The sequence below is a fragment of the Schistocerca nitens genome, chromosome 3, assembly GCF_023898315.1.
Source record: "Schistocerca nitens isolate TAMUIC-IGC-003100 chromosome 3, iqSchNite1.1, whole genome shotgun sequence".
Taxonomy (NCBI): Eukaryota; Metazoa; Arthropoda; class Insecta; order Orthoptera; family Acrididae; genus Schistocerca; species Schistocerca nitens.
The window spans coordinates 693,380,762-693,402,974 of record NC_064616.1 but is presented as its reverse complement, the minus strand read 5'-3'; the positions used below and the strand labels follow the sequence as shown (position 1 = coordinate 693,402,974).

The window sequence follows — 22,213 nt, the reverse complement described above, 5'->3', positions numbered from 1 at the left end:
TAGTTACAGGTACTCTGACTCTGTTCTGAAAGTTCTGTTGGTTCTCTTGACTTGTCTGTTCGGTATAAATTACACTTTGATTTGAAGTAGGTGATGGCCGGATTCAAAAAATCGTTTCCTTGTTCTTACATTCATAATTTATCTGCCTGATCTCCTGGAATCTGGTGATCAGGTCTATTACCAAGTCTTACTGATGGGGGCTCACGACAGAGGATTCTTTCACATTGTATACGAAGTCATCTGGTTACATTATTCCCTTACCCACAGCAAAATACACTAAAAGTACAAGTTAATTCGGATACAAATTATGCGGAGAACATGATAGGTATTCCAGTGTAGCACGAATCTTTCAATGATTTCTACCGTGTTTCACCACTACTGATGCTGGTATTTACCAACACAAGCATTAAATGAGGAAGATTGCCTTAAATTTTTGCTCCGGAAGAACATCTGAAAACTTATTTCAGTATTTGGACTTTAATTCTGCTGTAGTCACTTTCAACTTACGTGTCTGCACAAAAACACTTCTGCCGCTACTACCTTAAAAAGCGAACAGGTTTCTTTAAATTCTGGAACATATTCTATGATAGGATTCTGCTAAGCTAACCGCGAGCTTCGCTTCGATTATACAAAGCAATGAAGATCAGTATTTACCTTCCGTCAACGAGGTCACTGGAGACGAAGCACAAGTTCGGACTCGGGAAGTACACAGGACGTATCCTTTCAAAAGAATCACACCAGTATTCTCCTTTGCAAATTTAATGAAATCAAGGAAAACCACAAACTGGACGGCTGGGCGGGATCTTGAACAGCCGTGCTGAAGAATAAGCGTTCAGTGACTTAACACTGCACCATCTCACTCGGTGCCTGAACGCACATATACCGACTCGGGACGTAGTGAAGCTACGAACTAGCTATGTTATAACCAACGTCGACAAGTAGGGTCTTTCAAAAATGTTTCAAATGGCTCTGAGCACTATGGGACTTAACTTCTTAGGTCATCAGTCCCCTAGAACTTAGAACTACTTAAACCTAACTAACCTAAGAACATCACACACAACCATGCCCGAGGCAGGATTCGAACCTGCGACCGTAGCGGTCGCGCGGTTCCAGACTGTAGCGCCTAGAACCTCTCGGCCACCAGGGCCGGCAAGGGTCTTTGGCATACCCAGAAAACTCGTCAATGTATATCACACATCCAAAAAATATCACAGATAATAAGTTACTCGTGACATTTTCACAGTAACACGCAACATAATAAAAGGCATATTAAACGTGTAATTAAGGCAACTAAGGTATTTAAAACATAATGATAAAGTATTTCGACTGAAGTGCTCCCGTAAAGGAAATCGCGTACAAGACGCTAATGTGGCAAATTCTACAGTACTGTTTGAGTGTTTAAGAGTTCTGATCAAGTAGACGTGACAACAGGCATCGAGCTAATTCAGAGACGCGCCTCTATGATCGTAGCAGGTCGATATATTCCGTATGACAGTGTAAAAGAAATTCTCGGGGAATTTAAATGGAAATATCTGGAATAAAGGTGTTGAAGTTTTCGTGAAATACTATTGAGTAATTTAGGAAAAATGTATTCGAGGAAGAGAATGTGCGACAATCCTGCTGCCGCCAGCATTCTGTATATAGCATGAGGATCATGAGAATAAGTCAAAAGAGATTAGGGCACGAATAGAGACACGTAGACCGTCCCTTTCTCCCTTGCTTAATACGCGAATGGGATAGGACAGAAAATCGCTATTATTTATACGGAGTACCCTCTCTGTCAAGTAATGTACTGTAGTTTGCGGAAAACACATTAAGAATACAAACATTTCATATTAATACTGATACTTAATGAGGTACATCCCATGTCTAAGAGTGCTACAAATGTTCGGTAGACTTGAACTTGGTTTGAGGTATACAGCTACATTTTTGTAAGGCAACAATTTAAAAATGTACGTGGTAAACTACAGTAAATAAAAATGTGATGTATATTTTGACTGAAGTGCCTCCGAGGACTCATTCATATACAATAGTCTGAAATGCTTCAAAAATGGCTCTGAGCACTATGGGACTTAAAATCTATGGTCACCAGTCCCCTAGAACTTAGAACTACTTAAACCTAACTAACCTAAGGACAGCACACAACACCCAGCCATCACGAGGCAGAGAAAATCCCTGACCCCGCCGGGAATCGAACCCGGGAACGCGGGCGTGATAAGCGAGAACGCTACCGCACGACCACGAAATGCGGGCTGTCTGAAATGCTTCTTTTTATTTCTTCGCTATGAGCTAATCCAAGAAGCTAAGATAATGTACGAAACTGTATTCTCTTCACCAAGCATACTGAACAACATTCAGTACAACAGGGTTTCGACGACTTTTCATAAACGAACTGTCCTAATTGTACCCTCTTTTCTGTGTCATTGCTCAGAAGAAGTATGCTGCCAGAGACGATTCGAATGCCGTCTCTTTAACATATTACGTCCGAATACAAGGCGAACAACCAACATGAAAAGTAAGCAGGGGAAACACTTCGTCAGGAAGTCACGGACTGTCTAGAACCACAGACCTGAACACGGACTAGGCAAAATTAACAGCCAAAAGAAATCTCAATATGTAAGGGAACGAAAGTGCACAGTAAGAGAGCACCAAATTCTCCTAAATGTTCGTCAGCAGTATATCGAGGCCCGTGTTGCAAGCGGCAGCGTGAGTCTGAAGCGCGTAAATAACCTTCAGTTCTGGAGCCATTCCAAAGCCGGCCGGAATGCAAAACGCGCGACGCCGGCGTGTCCCGCCGTACCCGCCAACTCCTCTCTCACAAATGAGTTTTTTCGCTCCTTTCTTCCGTCACCATTAGCTATAGCGCACTTGTTTTGCAAACTATAACGATTTTCTAAACAGAATCAGCTGCAATGAGCATTCGGATAAATTCCAGCGATCGATGCAGTGCACTGGCTCCGTTTATCTTTTTTTTCCCTTGGTTTTCTTAAGTCTCTTAAGGAGATTAAAACACACACACACACACACACACACACACACACACACACACACACACACACACACACACACACGAGCGCGTGCGTGCGCGCGCTCACACCTTCAAACACAGGATGAGAATAAGGGCATTGTTTCCAACAGGCTGAAGGAAATGACGTGCAGTCTGTGAATAGCATCGACTCGTGCCGCAACAGCGCGGTCTCTCCAGTCACAGGCTCCTTGCTTCCACTCATTAATGAAACGGGATTATTTTCCTCCACTAATTTTATGAAGCCTCGTTATGGAGGGAGTCATGTTCACTTGACAGCAAAAAAATGATCGAGGCTGAGATCTGAGTTACCCAGCGATATAAAGAATTTAATAAGCCTACGTAATGAACATTAAATTAAAACACAAACTGAAATCATATCTGCCTGACAACACATTCTGCTTCACAGAAGAATTAGAAAGAGAGATTAAACACAGTTACGTGTAAATCACTGGACTCTTTCAATGTCATAGCGAGAGACTGCAGTTCTGATTCACAGAACTAAACTAAACCCCCCAAAACTCACAAGATAACCTGCACATCTGATTTCTGCACTTCGATCTCCAGCAACGAGACATGATCTGATGAGATGGAATCAAAGGCAAAACAATGACATGGAAATTGTTGGAGTGCAAAAGTCCTGCCTTAGTAGCTCATTGGTTTAGTCGACAGGGTAGATCAGGCCATGCGACGGCAGTATTTGTTACGATTTCCACGTTTTTATGTTACCGCGTTAATTTTTTTATCTGTAAAAACTATTAAATTAACACAGTGAAGTGATCGCATTTCACACAATGATATTTTGGGCTCTCAAAAGGTTACAGCACGTGATTTGTTCATCTCTTAACATGTCGTCTTAAGGGCTTCTATTCCAACGGCAGTTTACATCTTTGGGGAAAGGAGTTTATGAGATGGTGCAATAAATCGCCCATTTCCTGCCATCGCATTCCAAGCAACTAGTGTGACACTCCAAATGACACACGGGCTTCTGGGCAATGGATTCAGTCGCACTCGCACACCAAGCTCATTCTGTTCAGCAAACAGCCATGCACGATAGCAGACGTGTGTATCAAAGACTTATCTTGTTGGAAATAATTACCCGCTCACGACACAGTTGCTGCGCTGTTTGGATCATTACATTATTCATAATAAGTGCACACGTCATCAGACCCTTTATCCTGAGAAACATTCAAAATGCTCGGAAAGAAAGAAGAGAGAAGGAAGGCAAGAATATTAGTGTTTAACGTCCCGTCGAACGAGGTCATTAGAGACAGAATGCGAGCTTGGATTACGGAAGGATGAGGAAGGAAGTCGGCGGTGCCACTTTCAGATAATTTCCTTAATTGATTTAGGGAAATCAAAGAAAATAAAATCTAGAGCGCCGAATGGGGATTTGAACCGTCTTCCTCCCGTCGGAATAGTAGTAGTATGCTGGTACACACAAAGCGAGTCCGAGACGGCTCGTGGATGTATTTGGGTTCGAAATAGACTGCTTGGGGCCTTGTGTACTTCCAACGGACACAGTTTATGAGTAAAATAATTATTCACCAGGTAATATTAAAGTTTCGCCTGTTAGGATTGGTATCGTCCTCTGCAAATACCAGTCGGTAGGGCTGCTGTTCGTCAGTGACCTCCCGTTAGGATCCACTCTCCGTTCTGATGCTTGGTCTTCCAAAGCCAGGGCCGAATATTACTCCAACTGGGAAAGTTCAATAGTTTGTTTCAACTGCATTTATTTTTTAAAATGGATTTTGCCGTGCTGTATTCTGCAGTCCAATTGTGACGTTACTTTCATTCTGTTAGGGAATTCAGTTATAAATAAAAAAAAAAACTGCATCCCGATTTTTTGTGTGTCCTTGAGAAAAGAGTGAGACGAAAATTACATCTACATTTATACTCCGCAAGCCACCCAACGGTGTGTGGCGGAGGGCACTTTACGTGCCACTGTCATTACCTCCCTTTCCTGTTCCAGTCGCGTATGGTTCGCGGGAAGAACGACTGTCTGAAAGCCTCCGTGCGCGCTCTAATCTCTCTAATTTTACATTCGTGATCTCCTCGGGAGGTATAAGTAGGGGGAAGCAATATATTCGATACCTCATCCAGAAACGCACCCTCTAAAAAACCTGGCGAGCAAGCTACACCGCGATGCAGAGCGCCTCTCTTGCAGAGTCTGCCACTTGAGTTTATTAAACATCTCTGTAACGCTATCACGGTTACCAAATAACCCTGTGACGAAACGCGCCGCTCTTCTTTCGATCTTCTCTATCTCCTCCGTCAACCCGATCTGGTACGGATCCCACACTGATGAGCAATACTCAAGTATAGGTCAAACGAGTGTTTTGTAAGCCACCTCCTTTGTTGATGGACTACATTTTCTAAGCACTCTCCCAATGAATCTCAACCTGGTACCCGCCTTACCAACAATTAATTTTATATGATCATTCCACTTCAAATCGTTCTGCACGCATACTCCCAGATATTTTACAGAAGTAACTGCTACCAGTGTTTGTTCCGCTATCATATAATCATACAATAAAGGATCCTTCATTCTATGTATTCGCAATACATAACATTTGTCTATGTTAACGGACAGTTGCCACTCCCTGCACCAAGTGCCTATCCGCTGCAGATCTCCCAGCATTTCGCTGCAATTTTCTAATTCTCCAACTTCTCTGTATACTACAGCATCATCCGCGAAAAGCCGCCTGGAACTTCTGACACTATCTACTAGGTCATTTATATACACTCCTGGAAATTGAAATAAGAACACCGTGAATTCATTGTCCCAGGAAGGGGAAACTTTATTGACACATTCCTGGGGTCAGATACATCACATGATCACACTGACAGAACCACAGGCACATAGACACAGGCAACAGAACATGCACAATGTCGGCACTAGTACAGTGTATATCCACCTTTCGCAGCAATGCAGGCTGCTATTCTCCCATGGAGACGATCGTAGAGATGCTGGATGTAGTCCTGTGGAACGGCTTGCCATGCCATTTCCACCTGGCGCCTCAGTTGGACCAGCGTTCGTGCTGGACGTGCAGACCGCGTGAGACGACGCTTCATCCAGTCCCAAACATGCTCAATGGGGGACAGATCCGGAGATCTTGCTGGCCAGGGTAGTTGACTTACACCTTCTAGAGCACGTTGGGTGGCACGGGATACATGCGGACGTGCATTGTCCTGTTGGAACAGCAAGTTCCCTTGCCGGTCTAGGAATGGTAGAACGATGGGTTCGATGACGGTTTGGATGTACCGTGCACTATTCAGTGTCCCCTCGACCATCACCAGTGGTGTACGGCCAGTGTAGGAGATCGCTCCCCACACCATGATGCCGGGTGTTGGCCCTGTGTGCCTCGGTCGTATGCAGTCCTGACTGTGGCGCTCACCTGCACGGCGCCAAACACGCATACGACCATCATTGGCACCAAGGCAGAAGCGACTCTCATCGCTGAAGACGACACGTCTCCATTCGTCCCTCCATTCACGCCTGTCGCGACACCACTGGAGGCGGGCTGCACGATGTTGGGGCGTGAGCGGAAGACGGCCTAACGGTGTGCGGGACCGTAGCCCAGCTTCATGGAGACGGTTGCGAATGGTCCTCGCCGATACCCCAGGAGCAACAGTGTCCCTAATTTGCTGGGAAGTGGCGGTGCGGTCCCCTACGGCACTGCGTAGGATCCTCTACGGTCTTGGCGTGCATCCGTGCGTCGCTGCGGTCCGGTCCCAGGTCGACGGGCACGTGCACCTTCCGCCGACCACTGGCGACAACATCGATGTAATGTGGAGACCTCACGCCCCACGTGTTGAGCAATTCGGCGGTACGTCCACCCGGCCTCCCGCATGCCCACTATACGCCTCGCTCAAAGTCCGTCAACTGCACATACGGTTCACGTCCACGCTGTCGCGGCATGCTACCAGTGTTAAAGACTGCGATGGAGCTCCGTATGCCACGGCAAACTGGCTGACACTGACGGCGGCGGTGCACAAATGCTGCGCAGCTAGCGCCATTCGACGGCCAACACCGCGGTTCCTGGTGTGTCCGCTGTGCCGTGCGTGTGATCATTGCTTGTACAGCCCTCTCGCAGTGTCCGGAGCAAGTATGGTGGGTCTGACACACCGGTGTCAATGTGTTCTTTTTTCCATTTCCAGGAGTGTATATTGTGAAAAGCAATGGTCCCATAACACTCCCCTGTGGCACGCCAGAGGTTACTTTAACGTCTGTAGACCTCTCTCCAGTGATAACAACATGCTGTGTTCTGTTTGCTAAAAACTCTTCAATCCAGCCACACAGCTGGTCTGATATTCCGTAGGCTCTAACTTTGTTTATCAGGCGACAGTGCGGAACTGTATCGAACGCCTTCCGGAAGTCAAGAAAAATAGCATCTACCTGGGAGCCTGTATCTAATATTTTCTGGGTCTCATGAACAAATAAAGCGAGTTGGGTCTCACACGATCGCTGTTTCCGGAATCCATGTTGATTCCTACATAGTAGATTCTGGGTTTCCAAAAACGACATGATACTGGAGCAAAAAACATGTTCTAAAATTCTACAACAGATCGACGTCAGAGATATAGGTCTATAGTTTTGCGCATCTGCTCGACGACCTTCTTGAAGACTGGGACTACCTGTGCTCTTTTCCAATCATTTGGAACCTTCCGTTCCTATAGAGACTTGCGGTACACGGCTGTTAGAAGGGGGGCAAGTTCTTTCGCGTACTCTGTGTAGAATCGAATTGGTATCCCGTCAGGTCCAGTGGACTTTCCTCTGTTGAGTGATTCCAGTTGCTTTTCTATTCCTTGGACACTTATATCGATTTCAGCCATTTTTTCGTTTGTGCGAGGATTTAGAGAAGGAACTGCAGTGCGGTCTTCCTCTGTGAAACAGCTTTGGAAAAAGGTGTTTAGTATTTCAGCTTTACGCGTGTCATCCTCTGTTTCAATGCCATCATCATCCCGGAGTGTCTGGATATGCTGTTTCGAGCCACTTACTGATTTAACGTAAGACCAGAACTTCCTAGGATTTTCTGTCAAGTCTGTACATAGAATTTAACTTTCGAATTCACTGAACGCTTCTCGCATAGCCCTCCTTACGCTAACTTTGACATCGCTTAGCTTCTTTTTGTCTGAGAGGTTTTGGCTGCGTTTAAACTTGGAGTGAAGCTCTCTTTGCTTTCGCAGTAGTTTCCTAACTTTGTTGTTGTACCACGGTGGGTTTTTCCCGTCCCTCACAGTTTTACTCGGCACGTACCTGTCTAAAACGCATTTTACGATTGCCTTGAACTTTTTCCATAAACACTCAATATTGTCAGTGTCGGAACAGAAATTTTCGTTTTGATCTGTTAGGTAGTCTGAAATCTGCCTTCTATTACTCTTGCTAAACAGATAAACCTTCCTCCCTTTTTTTACATTCCTATTAACTTCCATATTCAGGGATGCTGCAACGGCCTTATGATCACTGATTCCCTGTTCTGCACATACAGAGTCGAAAAGTTCGGGTCTGTTTGTTATCAGTAGGTCCAAGATGTTATCTCCACGAGTCGGTTCTCTGTTTAATTGCTCGAGGTAATTTTCGGATAGTGCACTCAGTATAATGTCACTCGATGCTCTGTCCCTACCACCCGTCCTAAGCATCTGAGTGTCCCAGTCTATATCTGGTAAATTGAAATCTCCACCTAAGACTATAACATGCTGAGAAAATTTATGTGAAATGTATATCATCCTTCGGACTGTACAGAAGTAATTATGGATCAAGTTAATTTTAATGCATCACCTTTCAAACGGTAGTTATTGGTAGTCATTAAGATGGCGGTAACAGTCGGCTTGAAGGACGCCAAGAGCGCTGGGATACCTTCCTGGAGAGTCGATGGCGGTTAGGACCAGCCATATAATGGCAACCTAAAAGATCTGGAGCGTTCATTCAGACTTGTAAGACAGACCTAGATTTCGGTAGGGACGGCCGTTTAGGACAGCAATAGAGAACAACACATACCCTGACATTCTGCTGTTTTTTCTGGGGACCAATTTTTAAATAGAATCCAGTAAGGTCAACCAGCTTCACTTTTGTCGGTGGTCCGTAGCTGGTGATCTAGTGGCTAACGTCGTTGCCTATAGATGTCGGGGCTCCGCGTTCGATTCACGACCGGGTCGGAGACTTTTGTCGCTGGGAACTGGGTGTCTGTGGTGTCCTTGTAATTCCATCTTATCTTCATCGAAGCGCAATTCGCCGAAGAGGCGCCAAATACACAGACTTTCACCAGGCGACCGAGGCCAACAATGCCATACGATCATTTCACTTTCGTCGGTGTCTTGGAGCAGCCAGCACATGGCGTCCGCGAAGTCAGGTTCCATCACAAAGGAAGTCGTTTCAGGTGCCATGTTTGCGAAATTCTGGGGCTAAGGCCTCACGCACTTTGAGGAATAGTGAGATGAAAGCCTTTGAAAATCTAGTATTTCGTTTACCATTCGTAGGGCGTAAATGATCTGCGTGATAAACGCAATCGGAAGACAACGGCCGGTCACCGTCTGCGTAAGACGGCGAGATGCCTACAGGCTAGGTAACAAGCCGTTAATGCTCCACAGTTGGTCCTCATTGCCAGTATTTCTCTGTCGTTAGTTTCAGCCTTAGAGTGGCTTCCTCGACAACATTTTTAACTTTGAATTTAAACTAATGCTTGATCACATGTGAAACCTGATACTGAATACTAGTGCACACTTTCCTCCACATCATAGTGTTAAATATTCGTCTTCCTGTTTGTATATTAATCTTAAATGCAAATACATTTCAATTAGAGTCAAATTTGGACTCCTTCCATCTTTATGTTGTGGTGAACCCGCACTGTTCATCTACATCCCCATGAAAAGCTTTGATTAATCGACGTTCACAATGACTGCGTCATTCACACCAATAAGTAGATTCGAGTCAGATGCTTCCAAGGCCACACGCTTCGGCATCGCCTTTTTTGGGTTCCACATGACAAAGGAAGTGAAGTGCAGCGAGGTGTACCGCCTCATTATGTCCTGAGCCTGTGTAGTAGCATCCTAGAGTACGGTTTGCTCAAAGTCCGTTTACACGATTCATCATCGCAACGTGTGCTCAACACATATACACACATCAAAAAAAGTTTTGCATCATCCCGGTTCACAGAACACCTGAAGATAGACGTTGACTGTGGATATTGTATCGCATACACAGTCCCTTTAATATTCAGAGATGTCACTAAACTCGCCCAAAGATGTAAACAACCATGCATTAGACGGAGGGGGTCCGACAGCCGATCGGTTCCAATCAATCCACCAGGAAGGAATCTACACGGCTCTTGTTATCTGTAGTTGAACCATGCCTAGGTTCGATCGCGTCCGCGTTGTTACTTTGTGCCAGGAAGGGCTCTCAAACAAGGGAAGTGTCCGGGCGTCTCGGAGTGAACCAAAGCGATGTTGTGCAGACACGTAGGAGATACAGAGAGACAGGAACTGTCGATGACATGCATCGCTCAGGCCGACCAAGGGCTACTACTGCAGTGGATGACCGCTACCTACGGATTATGGCTCGGAGGAACCCTGACAGCAACGCCACCATGTTGAATAATGCTTTTCGTGCTGCCACAGGACGTCGTGTTACGACTCAAACGGTGCGCAATAGGCTACATGATGCGCAATTTCACTCCCGACGTCCATGGCGAGTTCCACATTTGTACCTACGAAATCATGCAGCGCGGTACAGATGGGCCCAACAACATGCCGAATGGACTGCTCAGGAATGGCATCACCTTCTCTTCACCGATAAGTGTCGCATATACCTTCAAACCAGACAATCGTCGGAGACGTGTTTGGAGACAATCCGGTCAGGGTGAACGCCTTAGACACACTGTCCAGCGAGTGTAGCAAGCTGGAGGTTCCCTGCCGTTTTTGTGTGGCGTTATGTGGGGCCGACGTACGCAACTGGTTGTCATGGAAGGCGCCGTAACGGCTGTACGATACGTGAATACCAGTGCAACCATATCGGCAGTATATTGGCGAGGCAATCGTCTTCATGGACTACAATTCGCGCCCCCATAGGCGCACATCTTGTGAATGATTTCCTTCGGGATAATGACATCGCTCGACTAGAGTGGCCAGAATGTTCTCCAGACATGAACCCTATCGAACATGCCTGGGATAGATTGAAAAGGGCTGTTTATGGACGACGTGACCCACCTCCCACTCTGAGGGATCTACGCCCAATCGCCGTTGACGTGTGGGGCAATCTGGACCAACAGTGCCTTGATGAACTTGTGGATAGTATGACACGACGAATACAGGCATTCTTCAATGCAAGAGGACGTGCTACTGGGTATTAGAGGTACCGATGTGTACAGCAATCTGGACAATCACCTCTGAAGGTCTCGCTGTATGTTGATACAACATGTAATGTGTGGTTTTCATGAGCAATAAAAAGGGCGGAAATGATGTTTATGTTGTTCTCTATTCCAATTTTCTGTACAGGTTCCGGAACTATCGGGACCGAGGTGATGCAAAACTTTTTTTGATGTGTGTAGTACACCGGCACTCAACGCTGACAATTTCTTTTTCTACAAAATTACATGCATGCAGTCACAGTCAGTCCTTTGAAGATCATGCATAGTTCACGAATAAAGTGGCTAGTGATTCAACGTGAGGTGGTACAGGTATCTTACAGTAAATCATGTAGTGTCAACAGTCGCCACAAACTCACTAATGCACTTACGGCCACAGTTCACTGTGTTCGCGTGCGCGAAAGCAACTGAATAGGGTAATCACATGAATGTCAAATATGACATGTCACGTATTTTACAATAGGACCAATTCAGAATGATCTTCAGTTCAGATTAGAAAAGACCACAAGAAAATTTCGCTTTTTCGTTTCTCCACTATTTTTCACATGGACCTGCTTCGCGACACTTCCTGCCCTGCTTTTGTTAACATATCATTGTAACCAATATATATAATAAAACACACGCAAGAAGGAATAATAACAACTTCATTGGACTGTCCGTATGTTAGAAATATAACGAGCTATAAGATTTTGGATTACTGTATTAAATAAAGGGATACTGAAAAATATAAAATTGATCCTCCATTAATATTTATTTGAAAACGTAGCCTAAAAATCAATGTACAAGCCACTGGAACAAGATTAACTGATACTGTGAGATTGAGACAACCGTTCGTCAGTGACAATAAGTAAAAAGTGGAAGACTAAGAAGTACGAGACAGATTCGTCAACAGATTTGATCGCCTGAAGTTCAGAGGACGCTGATGACCTCGCTGCTTAATACATTAAAATATTTATCACACTGGAACCGCAGGGACTGCGCGCGTGGAGCGTATAAAGGTAAGAGATGCCTCTGAATGCCAAACGGCAAAGCTCGAAAAGTATCCAGATAAATTTAGTCGAAAGTAAGAGTCGAACAAATCCACAGGACAAAGCAACAGGCGAAATAAATTTACCATTCGTAAACGTTCCTATGACGCATTTATAAAAGGAGGGTAGCAGTATTAGGATTTAACGTCCTGTCCACAAGTTTACTATCTGATCAAACTATCCATACACCTATTAGTGGACATTAATAAAGAATGTGTCCAACGTTCGCCTTTATCAGGCTTGAACTCTGTTCACGACATTTTCAATGAGGTGTCTGAATGTTTGTGGAGGAATGGTAGCCCATTCTCCCGCAAGAACCGAAACCAGAGAAAGTAGTAATGTCTGGAGCGTAATCGACGCTCTGACTCGTCTCAAAGATGTTCCACTGGGATCAGGTCGGGGCTCTGGGCACGCTAGTCCATTCGAGAATGTTAGTGTGCACAAACCATTACCTCACAGATACCACTTTATGAAAGGGTGCATTGTAACGCTGATACAATCAATTATCGTCTCCGAACTGTTCACCCACTGTATGGAGTACACAATGCTGCAAAATGAGTTCATATCCTTCCGCTTTTAGCGTTCTCTTAAGCGCAATAAAGGCACAGTAACCCAACCATGGAAATCATCCCCATATCGATACCCCAAACACGAAAATCACCCCTATCTCGCAACACCACCTCCTCCGTACATCACTGTAAGCACTACACATAATGGCAGGTAACATTCTCCAGTCATTTGCCAAATCCAAACGCTTCCATCGGATAGCCACAGGGTATAGCGTGAGTCATACCTCCAAATCATTCGTTTCCAGTTACCCACTGACCAGGTGCTTCGCTCTTTAGAACACCTCAGGCGGCGCTTAGGATTGACTACAGAAATGTGTGGGTTATGGGCAGCTGCTCGACCAATGTATCCCATTCTTTTCAACTCCCTACGCACAGTCATTATGCTAGCTGGACTCCTGGTAGCACCTTGTAAATGACGAGTGATTCCTTCCTCTGATTTCACGCGATATTTTACAACCACCTTCCGCAATGCTCGAACGTCCCTGCCCTTCAGCACATGGAATTTGCCTGGCGTTGGTTTAGCCGTGGCTGTTCCTTCGCGTTTCCACTTCACAATCACAGCATACACAGTCGACCTGAGCAGCTTTAAAAGAGTTGAAATGTCCAAGATGGATTTGTTACTCCGGTGACATTCAATAAGTCCATGTACGAAGTCAATGAGCTCTCCTGACTGACCCATCCGCTGTTGCTGCTGCTCTGCTGAAGACACAATTCTCCTCGCTTTCTTTTATAGTGGTGGCTCCGCCTCTCGTGACATCTAGTGGTCAATTCTACATCACACAGGCGTGGTCGGATACTTTCATCAGATGGTGTACGTCATTCTAGGTGCAGCACAAGGTCAGATTGGATATGTATGGGGAAGTAACAGGCTTTGTCCTTTGACAAGAACCATCCAGCCGTTCGCTTTAACTGATTTAGGGGAACTACAACAAAACTTTAACCTGGATGGCTGAACGGAGATATGAATACTGCTTTTCCCGAAAGTGATTGCTGTGCTTTAACCGCTGCGTCATCTCACTGGATGTGTCGCGTTTAAGTCGAAAAGCAAAGTCACGTCGACTGGAACACAGAAAGAACTCGAAAAAAAGTTTATGGAGAAAAATTGAAGGTAAGTTACAATGATCTCTCACTTACTTTGTTTTTTCTATTTCTTCCTTTCCCGATTAGGGACATAAGCCTATTCTGAGGAAGATTATCTTCACATATCTGAGGTGTGAGATGGTTGGTTGATTTGGGGGAAGGGACCAAACAGTGAGGTCGTCGGTCCCATCAGATTAGGGAAGGATGCGGAAGAAAGTCGGCCGTGCCCTTTCAAACGAACCATCCCGGTATTTGCCTAAGGAGAGTTAGGGAAATCACGGGAAACCTAAATCTCGATGGCCGGCCGCGGGTTTGAAGCGTCGTCCTCCCGAATGCGGAACCAGTAGGTGTGAGACTTCTGATAAAAACGTGCGCAGAAACCTGCTCAAGCCTTTAAAATGTGTAACAGTGTCGTGATTCTATGTTCAGGAAGACTGAAAAGGAAACGTCAACATACACGGATTTATCGGGCTAATAAGGGAAGTACCTCAGCCCGAATGGCTACAACCAAACACAAGTGATTTCAAAATACGTACATGCCAGTGTTCTACTATCCTTCAATAGAGCAGTATGCACATTCGTCAGGGGATACATGTCATAATTTTCGGTGTACCTGCACTGCAGTATTCCATTATCGAAAGCCACTGTAATCATATTATCCAGATCTTTGCCACGAGCTGCTCCATTCCGATGTGTTTTAATCACCAGACTGAAACTCCACATTTGCACTTCTATGACGAATAAGAGAAGAACGTACGACAACACAGCAACGTCTATTTTGGGAAATATCACTCAGTAAGTACTGCAGGTGTTAACTTCAATCAAATAGCTAACAAGTTAGTACATACAATTCCATTTATGATTCCTGCGAATGTATTTCTGCTGTCTTTAGACTCGTTAGCTTTGAAACATCTATTTTATACGAATGCAGTTCTTTTGCAGACTTTGAAGCATTACAGAAAAGACACATCTCAGGATTTTAACATTACTTTTATTCTTCTTTAGCTGTTCGATCGAGGGTACTCCCATTCTAAAGTCTAAAATCATATTTTTCTCTAGGTCACTCATCAATTCACCCAATCCTCAGCTGTAACTGACGTGTAGTAGATAAGATACTGGACGACGACGAACACAAAAATTATCTGCGTATAATGTAGTGACTTCCTACTGCATTGGCGAAAACTGTCATATCTAAAATGCTGCCTTGAGGGAAGACATTTTCTTGTTCAAAAACTATCTGACAGAACATCAGCGACTAGATAATTACACATAGGAATAAAAGTTTTCCATCACTCCTATATGTCAAGCAGATGTATTGCTACTGTGACTCCTCCTGTGTCCATCTGAAGGTCATCCCTGACGTTTTTTGTGAATTTACACACAGATACCATGAACGCTACCTACGGGAGGAACGCCGCACTCGAATGGATTGTAGCATTTCACTTGAAAGCAAAACACCAGTAGCGACGCATTACAGACGTCTGTGGCACAGTAGAGTGAACATCCATCATGATATGAAGGACAGTCGCGACCAATGATCGGGCCCGCATCATCACATTACGCGAGGTTGTTCGACGACGTTTGGATCGGAGTCAGAGTGATGTCGGACACGGAATCGGTTCCGATTCGCAGGCTGTGTTGAGGGGTTACATGGCACAGCCGTCCACATTAGACAGGTGCACAGGATGATCGATATCTAAGACTTCTCCGTCAAAGCAATCGTCGGATGACGGCTCAAGAACTGATTTCGGCGTTCGAAGAGGCTACAGGACGCCATTCATCGTAGCAACCTGTTACGAGACGATTGTATCATGCGCATCTCCATTCCCAACGACCACGTCGAGCACCACGCCGTACATCAAAACACCACGGACTCCATTAAAGATGAGCAACAAATAAATACAGAACTGACGCCCCAGTACTAGCGTCGGGTGTCGTTTACGGACAAAATTTGGTTCTGTTTGTACCCTAATACGCGCTGACAAGGCTTCTGGAAACAGGCCGGTAATACTGAATGCCTCTAACACTGTGTCCCACATGTGCAATAAGGTAATGATGGTGGTGTTCTGGGGAAGCATAGCATGCGGACATCGTACACTTTCGTGATTGTCCAGAGCAATCTCACTGTTATACGGCAGAGGGACTACATTCTGCAACCAATAGTGGGACCGTATTGGGAACATTTTGAAGGTAATTTCACATTGATCGATGATAACACGAGTCATCGTCGTGCTATTGTCGTGAACACCTTCCTTTAGCATGTCAGTATTACCAGAATGGAATGGCCTGCCTGTTCCCAGGTATGAACCCAACAGAACATGTGTGGGATCGATTGAAACAAACTGTTTTTGGATGTCGACAAGCAGCATGTAAGCTGAGCAACTTACGCAGAATCGCCATTGTAGTGTGAATCCATATGGACTAGGTCCGACTTGATGATCGATGGTATGCCACGACGGAATGCAAGCCTGCATCCGAGCAAGAGGACGCACCACCACGTATTGACGTTGCTCAGGAGTGATATGAACACCCCCACACCCCGCGTCCCTCGCTCACCCTCCGGGAAACGGACGATTTTGTCGTCACTTTTTTTCCCGTCATTTGGTGATCTGGACGCATTGCAAATGCAAGATATACGCATGTCTTATAGAAAATTGAAAACATGCGCAGAAAAACGGGCTAACCTTCAAATGCAAAAAATTAAGATATAAGTGTTGCCATCTTTTGCTGGGTAAGGGAACTGTGAAAATTAAGATTGGTTAACCTCTAAATACACTAATGTGATATTTAGAGGTGAGACCAAGGTCAATTTTCATAGTTCCGTACCCAGCAACAGATAGCAACACTTATCTCTAAGCTTTTACACTTGAGAGTTAGCCCGTTTTTCTGCTAATGTCTTCAATTCTTGTTTCTTGTGCCATGCATTTCAAAGTAAAAGGATGATGCAAAACCTTTGTTGATGTGTGTATGGTACTGGGAGATGAAGGACTATATAAAGATAAGTAGACGTCTCTGGAAGAGCCATACCTGAATGTGTTCGAGGATAAATTGTCTCTAAACTACTTTGGAAACATTCTCAATATAAAAAACAACAGTAAGGCGTCGCCTGCGTAGGAAGCCTGTGAGTACAAATGTCTTCAAAGTCCACGTAACCAATGGCGGAAAAATATTTCGTTTACCAACACTGGAAATGGTAAGGAGCGATATGGATTCGAGAACCGAGCAACCGCTTCACGGGTTTTCACTGCAGCTACCGAGGGAAAAATTATGGTAATTAGTAGGGCAGATTTGGGGTGAAGAATGAAGCGGCTATACTTGTGCTGTCTCATTTACCAGCACCACCATTTGGTTTGTTTCGGAGGCGGTCCGATTGTAATATCTACTAGCTGCCGTTACTAATGAGAGCCAGATTAAGTCCACTGCAGTGTCAGAGCATTTACCTGGCCTCTGGAGATAACATTTTCATTAGCGTTTTCATTTACATTTATAATTACATTGCCTTGTCAGAATTCCCGGCAAAGACAGTAAAGCGTGTCCACGAAATTCTGTCGTATCTTCGTTTGTAGTAGAAATGTTGGTCTTCAGGTCTATGTACGCCTGCACAAGCAACCAATATACTATGATGGAACATTACGCAGTCAACATTACCCACTTTTAATACTGCATGATGCCAGAAACTGCCACATGACTTCACGCTATACATCATAATAGAGAATAATGATGCTCATGAAGCCATGTATTACCAGACTTTTCAATTAAAAGTAAGTTGCAGCATGAAGGATTGGCCTGATGATTGCAGATGACACTATAGATCTTTTCGGACTTGTGTGCCCAAGGGCGAAGTCTAAGCAATGCATGTGTCACCTATTTAGTGAAAGAACTGTGAAGAGATGACATCATGCAAAAAATGGTTCAAATGGCTCTGAGCACTATGGGACTCAACTGCTGAGGTCATTAGTCCCCTAGAACTTAGAACTAGTTAAACCTAACTAACCTAAGGACATCACGAACATCCATGCCCGAGGCAGGATTCGAACCTGCGACCGTAGCGGTCTTGCGGTTCCAAACTGCAGCGCCTTTAACCGCACGGCCACTTCGGCCGGCGACATCATGCATATTAGTGCTGATATTACTTGCTGTTTTTCCGCAAAATTTGTGCTTTTTGCAGGAGTATTTTCCCGCGAGGAACTGGATTCCGAAGATGTCAGGTTGGCGAAGTATGTGAAGTTTTTTTAGACTGATCACATACTGATACCTCTCTACCAACAGCCAGACGGATGGGGAGAGAAAGAGGGAGAAGGACAAGGATAAGGAAAGAGGACACACACACACACACACACACACACACACACACACACACACACACACAGAGAGAGAGAGAGAGAGAGAGAGAGAGAGAGAGAATTGAAAAGAATAGGGTCAGAGCATCGAGGTACAGTTTTTCCAGGTTATATACAGCAAATGAAAAAAATCTCGTGACTGTATTTTTGATAACGGATTGTTTTCGTCTTTCAGATGGAAGGCAGGAAAATAACGTCCCGTCGATGATAAGGCCATCAGATACAGGACACACGCTCGGATTGGGGAAGGAAATCAGATCTGTCTGCTCCAAAGGAACTTTAAACAATTAGTGAAGCCATGGCAGATTTAAGACTGGATGGTTACACGAGGATTTGAACCGCTGTTGTGTATTAAACACAGATGGATAGGAGCAAAAATGCAAAAAGGAATAAATGATATATTAACAAGACAGTCGGAAACTGTAAGGTAAGTTCAGTGCTGAAGAACAACACACGAACTTAGGTAAATCGCTGAACTTATTAAATGGCAGAGAGACGCGAAATAACAAACTTTCTGATGAAAACTTAACCTGAAAATACACGCATGTACAAAGGAAGCGTTCGAGAGAGATGCTGGAACACATCGGCGCTCAGTTCATCACCAGCAAGTGACATACCACCGCTATCACTGCTGTGACCGAGTACTATGGCACTACACTTGTTTTGAACAGCCTTCGAGTTGTGAACTGGTTAGTTTTGTGAGACGAACTGTATTTTATTTCCTGTTAATATGCCGTTGTGCAAACTGGGGTGAAGAATATCTCTGCTGCAGTCTTGAACTGCTCTTCGGTCCTGTCTTTTATCGCCAGGTCATTTCAAAGTAGTGTTTCCATCCCAATTGTCTTATAAGAATAAGACACCAATTCCATATAACTGTTCGGAACAATTTTTGAGTTGCGAATTAGTTAGTTTTGTGGGACCAAAAAAATGGTTCAAATGGCTCTGAGCACTATGGGACTTAACTTCTAAGGTCATCAGTCCCCTAGAACTTAGAACTACTTAAACCTAACTAACCTAAGGACATCACACACATCCATGCCCGAGGAAGGATTCGAACCTGCGACCGTAGCGGTCGCGCGGTTCCAGACTGTAGCGCCTTTAACCGTTTGGCCACCACGGCCGGCTTTGTGGGACCAATTGTATCTCATTTCCTGGTAGTGTGCCGCTGTACTGCACCTTCTACATGCGTCTGCTAACACTATGTTCATTAAAAGACAACATATGTTACACGGAAGGAAGTCTTTTGTCATACTCAGACTGATTTCTGATATTCAGAGCATACAAAACGCACTCGTGAAAAGTAAGATTACTCTCGAATACAGAATTCTTTCACATCTGAAACTGGAGATGACTGTAAGAAAATTACAAAAACTAATCGTGCCCTCCCAAAAAACCCTGGCTTCACCTATTATTTCTTTCGGAGTCCTCATTCGACACAATCATTCCTCTTCTCCTATCGTCACGCCATCTGATCACTTAACGGTCGAATGGCACACTTCAGTAAAGCAGGAATTCTCCCCGAGGTTAGACTGTGGTTGCAACAATAAGAGACCCTGCGCAGTGACAAAACTGCAAAAACAGAAACTTACGTTACGGGCAGAATGAATTTTGAAGGTTGAAGGCAAACACGGGCAATGCTGTTGACATTCAGTTTCCGAATCATCAGCATCGGCAGGCATTCTTCGGCACCTTTAAATCTACCTACCACAAAGATTTCCGTTAAACTCGTGTAGCCTCAGTGCAGCCGCTGGCCTTACAAGAAAAGCTGACTGGTGCAGAGAAACACGTATTGATCGGGACATGAAGCGTAGACCCGCAACGAAATAACACGCCAGGTACATGCAGTAACATGACGACAGCGTGCAGCATGGTAAAACGTCCCTCAGCAATTAAAATGACGTTCAAGCGAGAAAAATCAGTTGTCATAACAATGACCCAATTATATCACAGCCAGTTCGCTTCGCATTAATAAACGTTGGAATAACGAAATACACGCGCAAAACATTGTTCTCTACGTGGTCTACCTGTTGCAATGCTGACCTGCCGATAGCTTGTGAAAAAGGGCCCTAAGTGAATTTCCGACGCAAAAAGATCTCACAGTTTTGCGAAATCCCTCGTAAAGCACTAAAACACATTTCATTAATTAATTAACTTTATGAATTCCCTTACTCCTTGTTAATAAAATAAACAGACTGCCAACAGCAGTACGGTTCTCTCGTATATTTCCGCATCAATAACGTCAAACAGTAATTGTATTGAAAAATACCTTTCGGGCAACCAGCGCAATAAACGACGGGTGAGGAGTATTTTATTACTGTGCTGCGTTTCTTAGAAGTAGACTTTACAAATACTAAACTGTGTTATCTGAATATTACCGCAATGCAGTACATTTCTCACAGCCGTAAGAATTATAAGTAACAGCTCAATATACCTCTGTCAGCTATAATACATTTTCAATTGTGCGACAGCCTTTCTTAAAGATGACACACAAGTTAATTCGCTTTAGGCTATTTTATTCGCGATGTCCCTTGCTGGCATGTTCGTGCAGTTGAATTTCGTCTGACCTCATTTTCGAATCTTTCTGCATGTCGCACGGCTACACGTCTGCCGAGCTGCTGCCGTAAAAATGTCATTGTTCATTCCGTTCCTAAACAACATTACTTTGAAATCCGGCCAACACCGAGACGTACGAAAGCACAGCGTTTTCGTACACACACTGCGCAGATAAATACAAAGCACACTACTGTACCACTCCCTATACTGCAAAATAGCTGTAAGCAAACTGCGAATGCTAAAAAGCCTTCTAAGTCAAGAGATTTCGTTAACTGCGGTGCAAAAGCAGAAACAGAGACGCTCTCGTCTCTCCCGTGCGATATACAAATTCGCTCGAAGGCTGGAATGAAAGCTGGGAATGCGGCGGGTTTCGCGTGTCTTTACCTTTAAGGATTGTTGTGATAGGTTGAGGGTCCGCCGAATTGATCCGCCTACAGCACCACATGGTAGGAAAAGTAGAGGAGGGCAGGGCTGGGCTGAGCTGAGCTGCCGCGCGAGCTGGCGGCCTACGTCTGGGCGTCTGGCGCTCGGCGCAGCGCCGCACAGTCAATACGCGACGTCGAAGCCACCGTCTGCGACTGCGCGCCGCCACCTGCCGCATCTCACGTCTTACCCCTCACGTCTCGTATGTACAAATCCCACAAATAAGTACGAGGGAAGCACTTTTCGGTGAAAACGCTGAGATTTAGTATATAAGTACAGCCATCTATTAGAAAACTGGAATCTCACTGACTGGAGCGGAACTGTCTTCAGTGATTATTCCAGTTTCGAACTGAGGCCCGATGACGGCGAAGACGTGTCTGGAGACGCCCCGGACAGCGGTGGGACACCCAGCTGACTTTCACCCGCCATACGGTCCGACAACCAGGATCATGCCTGGGGTGCCATTTCATTTCGTACCAGTATCCCTTTTATTATCATCCTTGTCATCCGCGGCACCCTTACAGCATAGCAGAACGTCGACTGTATTCTACGCCCCGTTTTGTTGCCCTTCGTGGCAAGCCATCCTGGGCTTACATTTCAGCAAGATAATGGCCGTCCGCACACGGCTTCCTGCTTGCCGAATCCTATCATGGACAGCAAGGTCGCCTGATCTCTCACCAAATGCGAACGTTTTGAGCATTATGGGAAGGCCCCTCGACCATCGCTGAATTTTGACGATGTAACGCGCCAATTGGACAGAATTTGGCACGATATTCGTCCGGAGGACATCCAACGACTCTATCAATCAATGCCAAGCCAAATAACTGCTTGC

At 44.9% G+C, this 22,213-nt stretch overlaps 1 protein-coding gene across 8 annotated transcripts in view; it reads right to left on the bottom strand.

Moving 5' to 3' along the window:
* Positions 1-22,213, bottom strand: part of LOC126248660 (MAP7 domain-containing protein 2-like) — a 421,589-nt gene that overhangs the window by 334,517 nt on the left and 64,859 nt on the right. For 3 of the 8 annotated variants that reach the window (XM_049949856.1, XM_049949863.1, XM_049949864.1), the window contains exon 1: positions 21,343-21,418. The exons of the other annotated variants lie outside the window; for them this stretch is intronic. In XM_049949856.1, coding sequence (XP_049805813.1) covers positions 21,343-21,403 — 61 coding nt within the window. In that variant the 5' untranslated portion in view covers positions 21,404-21,418. Of the gene's footprint in view, positions 1-21,342; positions 21,419-22,213 lie in introns of those variants that run through there. 8 annotated transcript variants of the gene reach the window in all.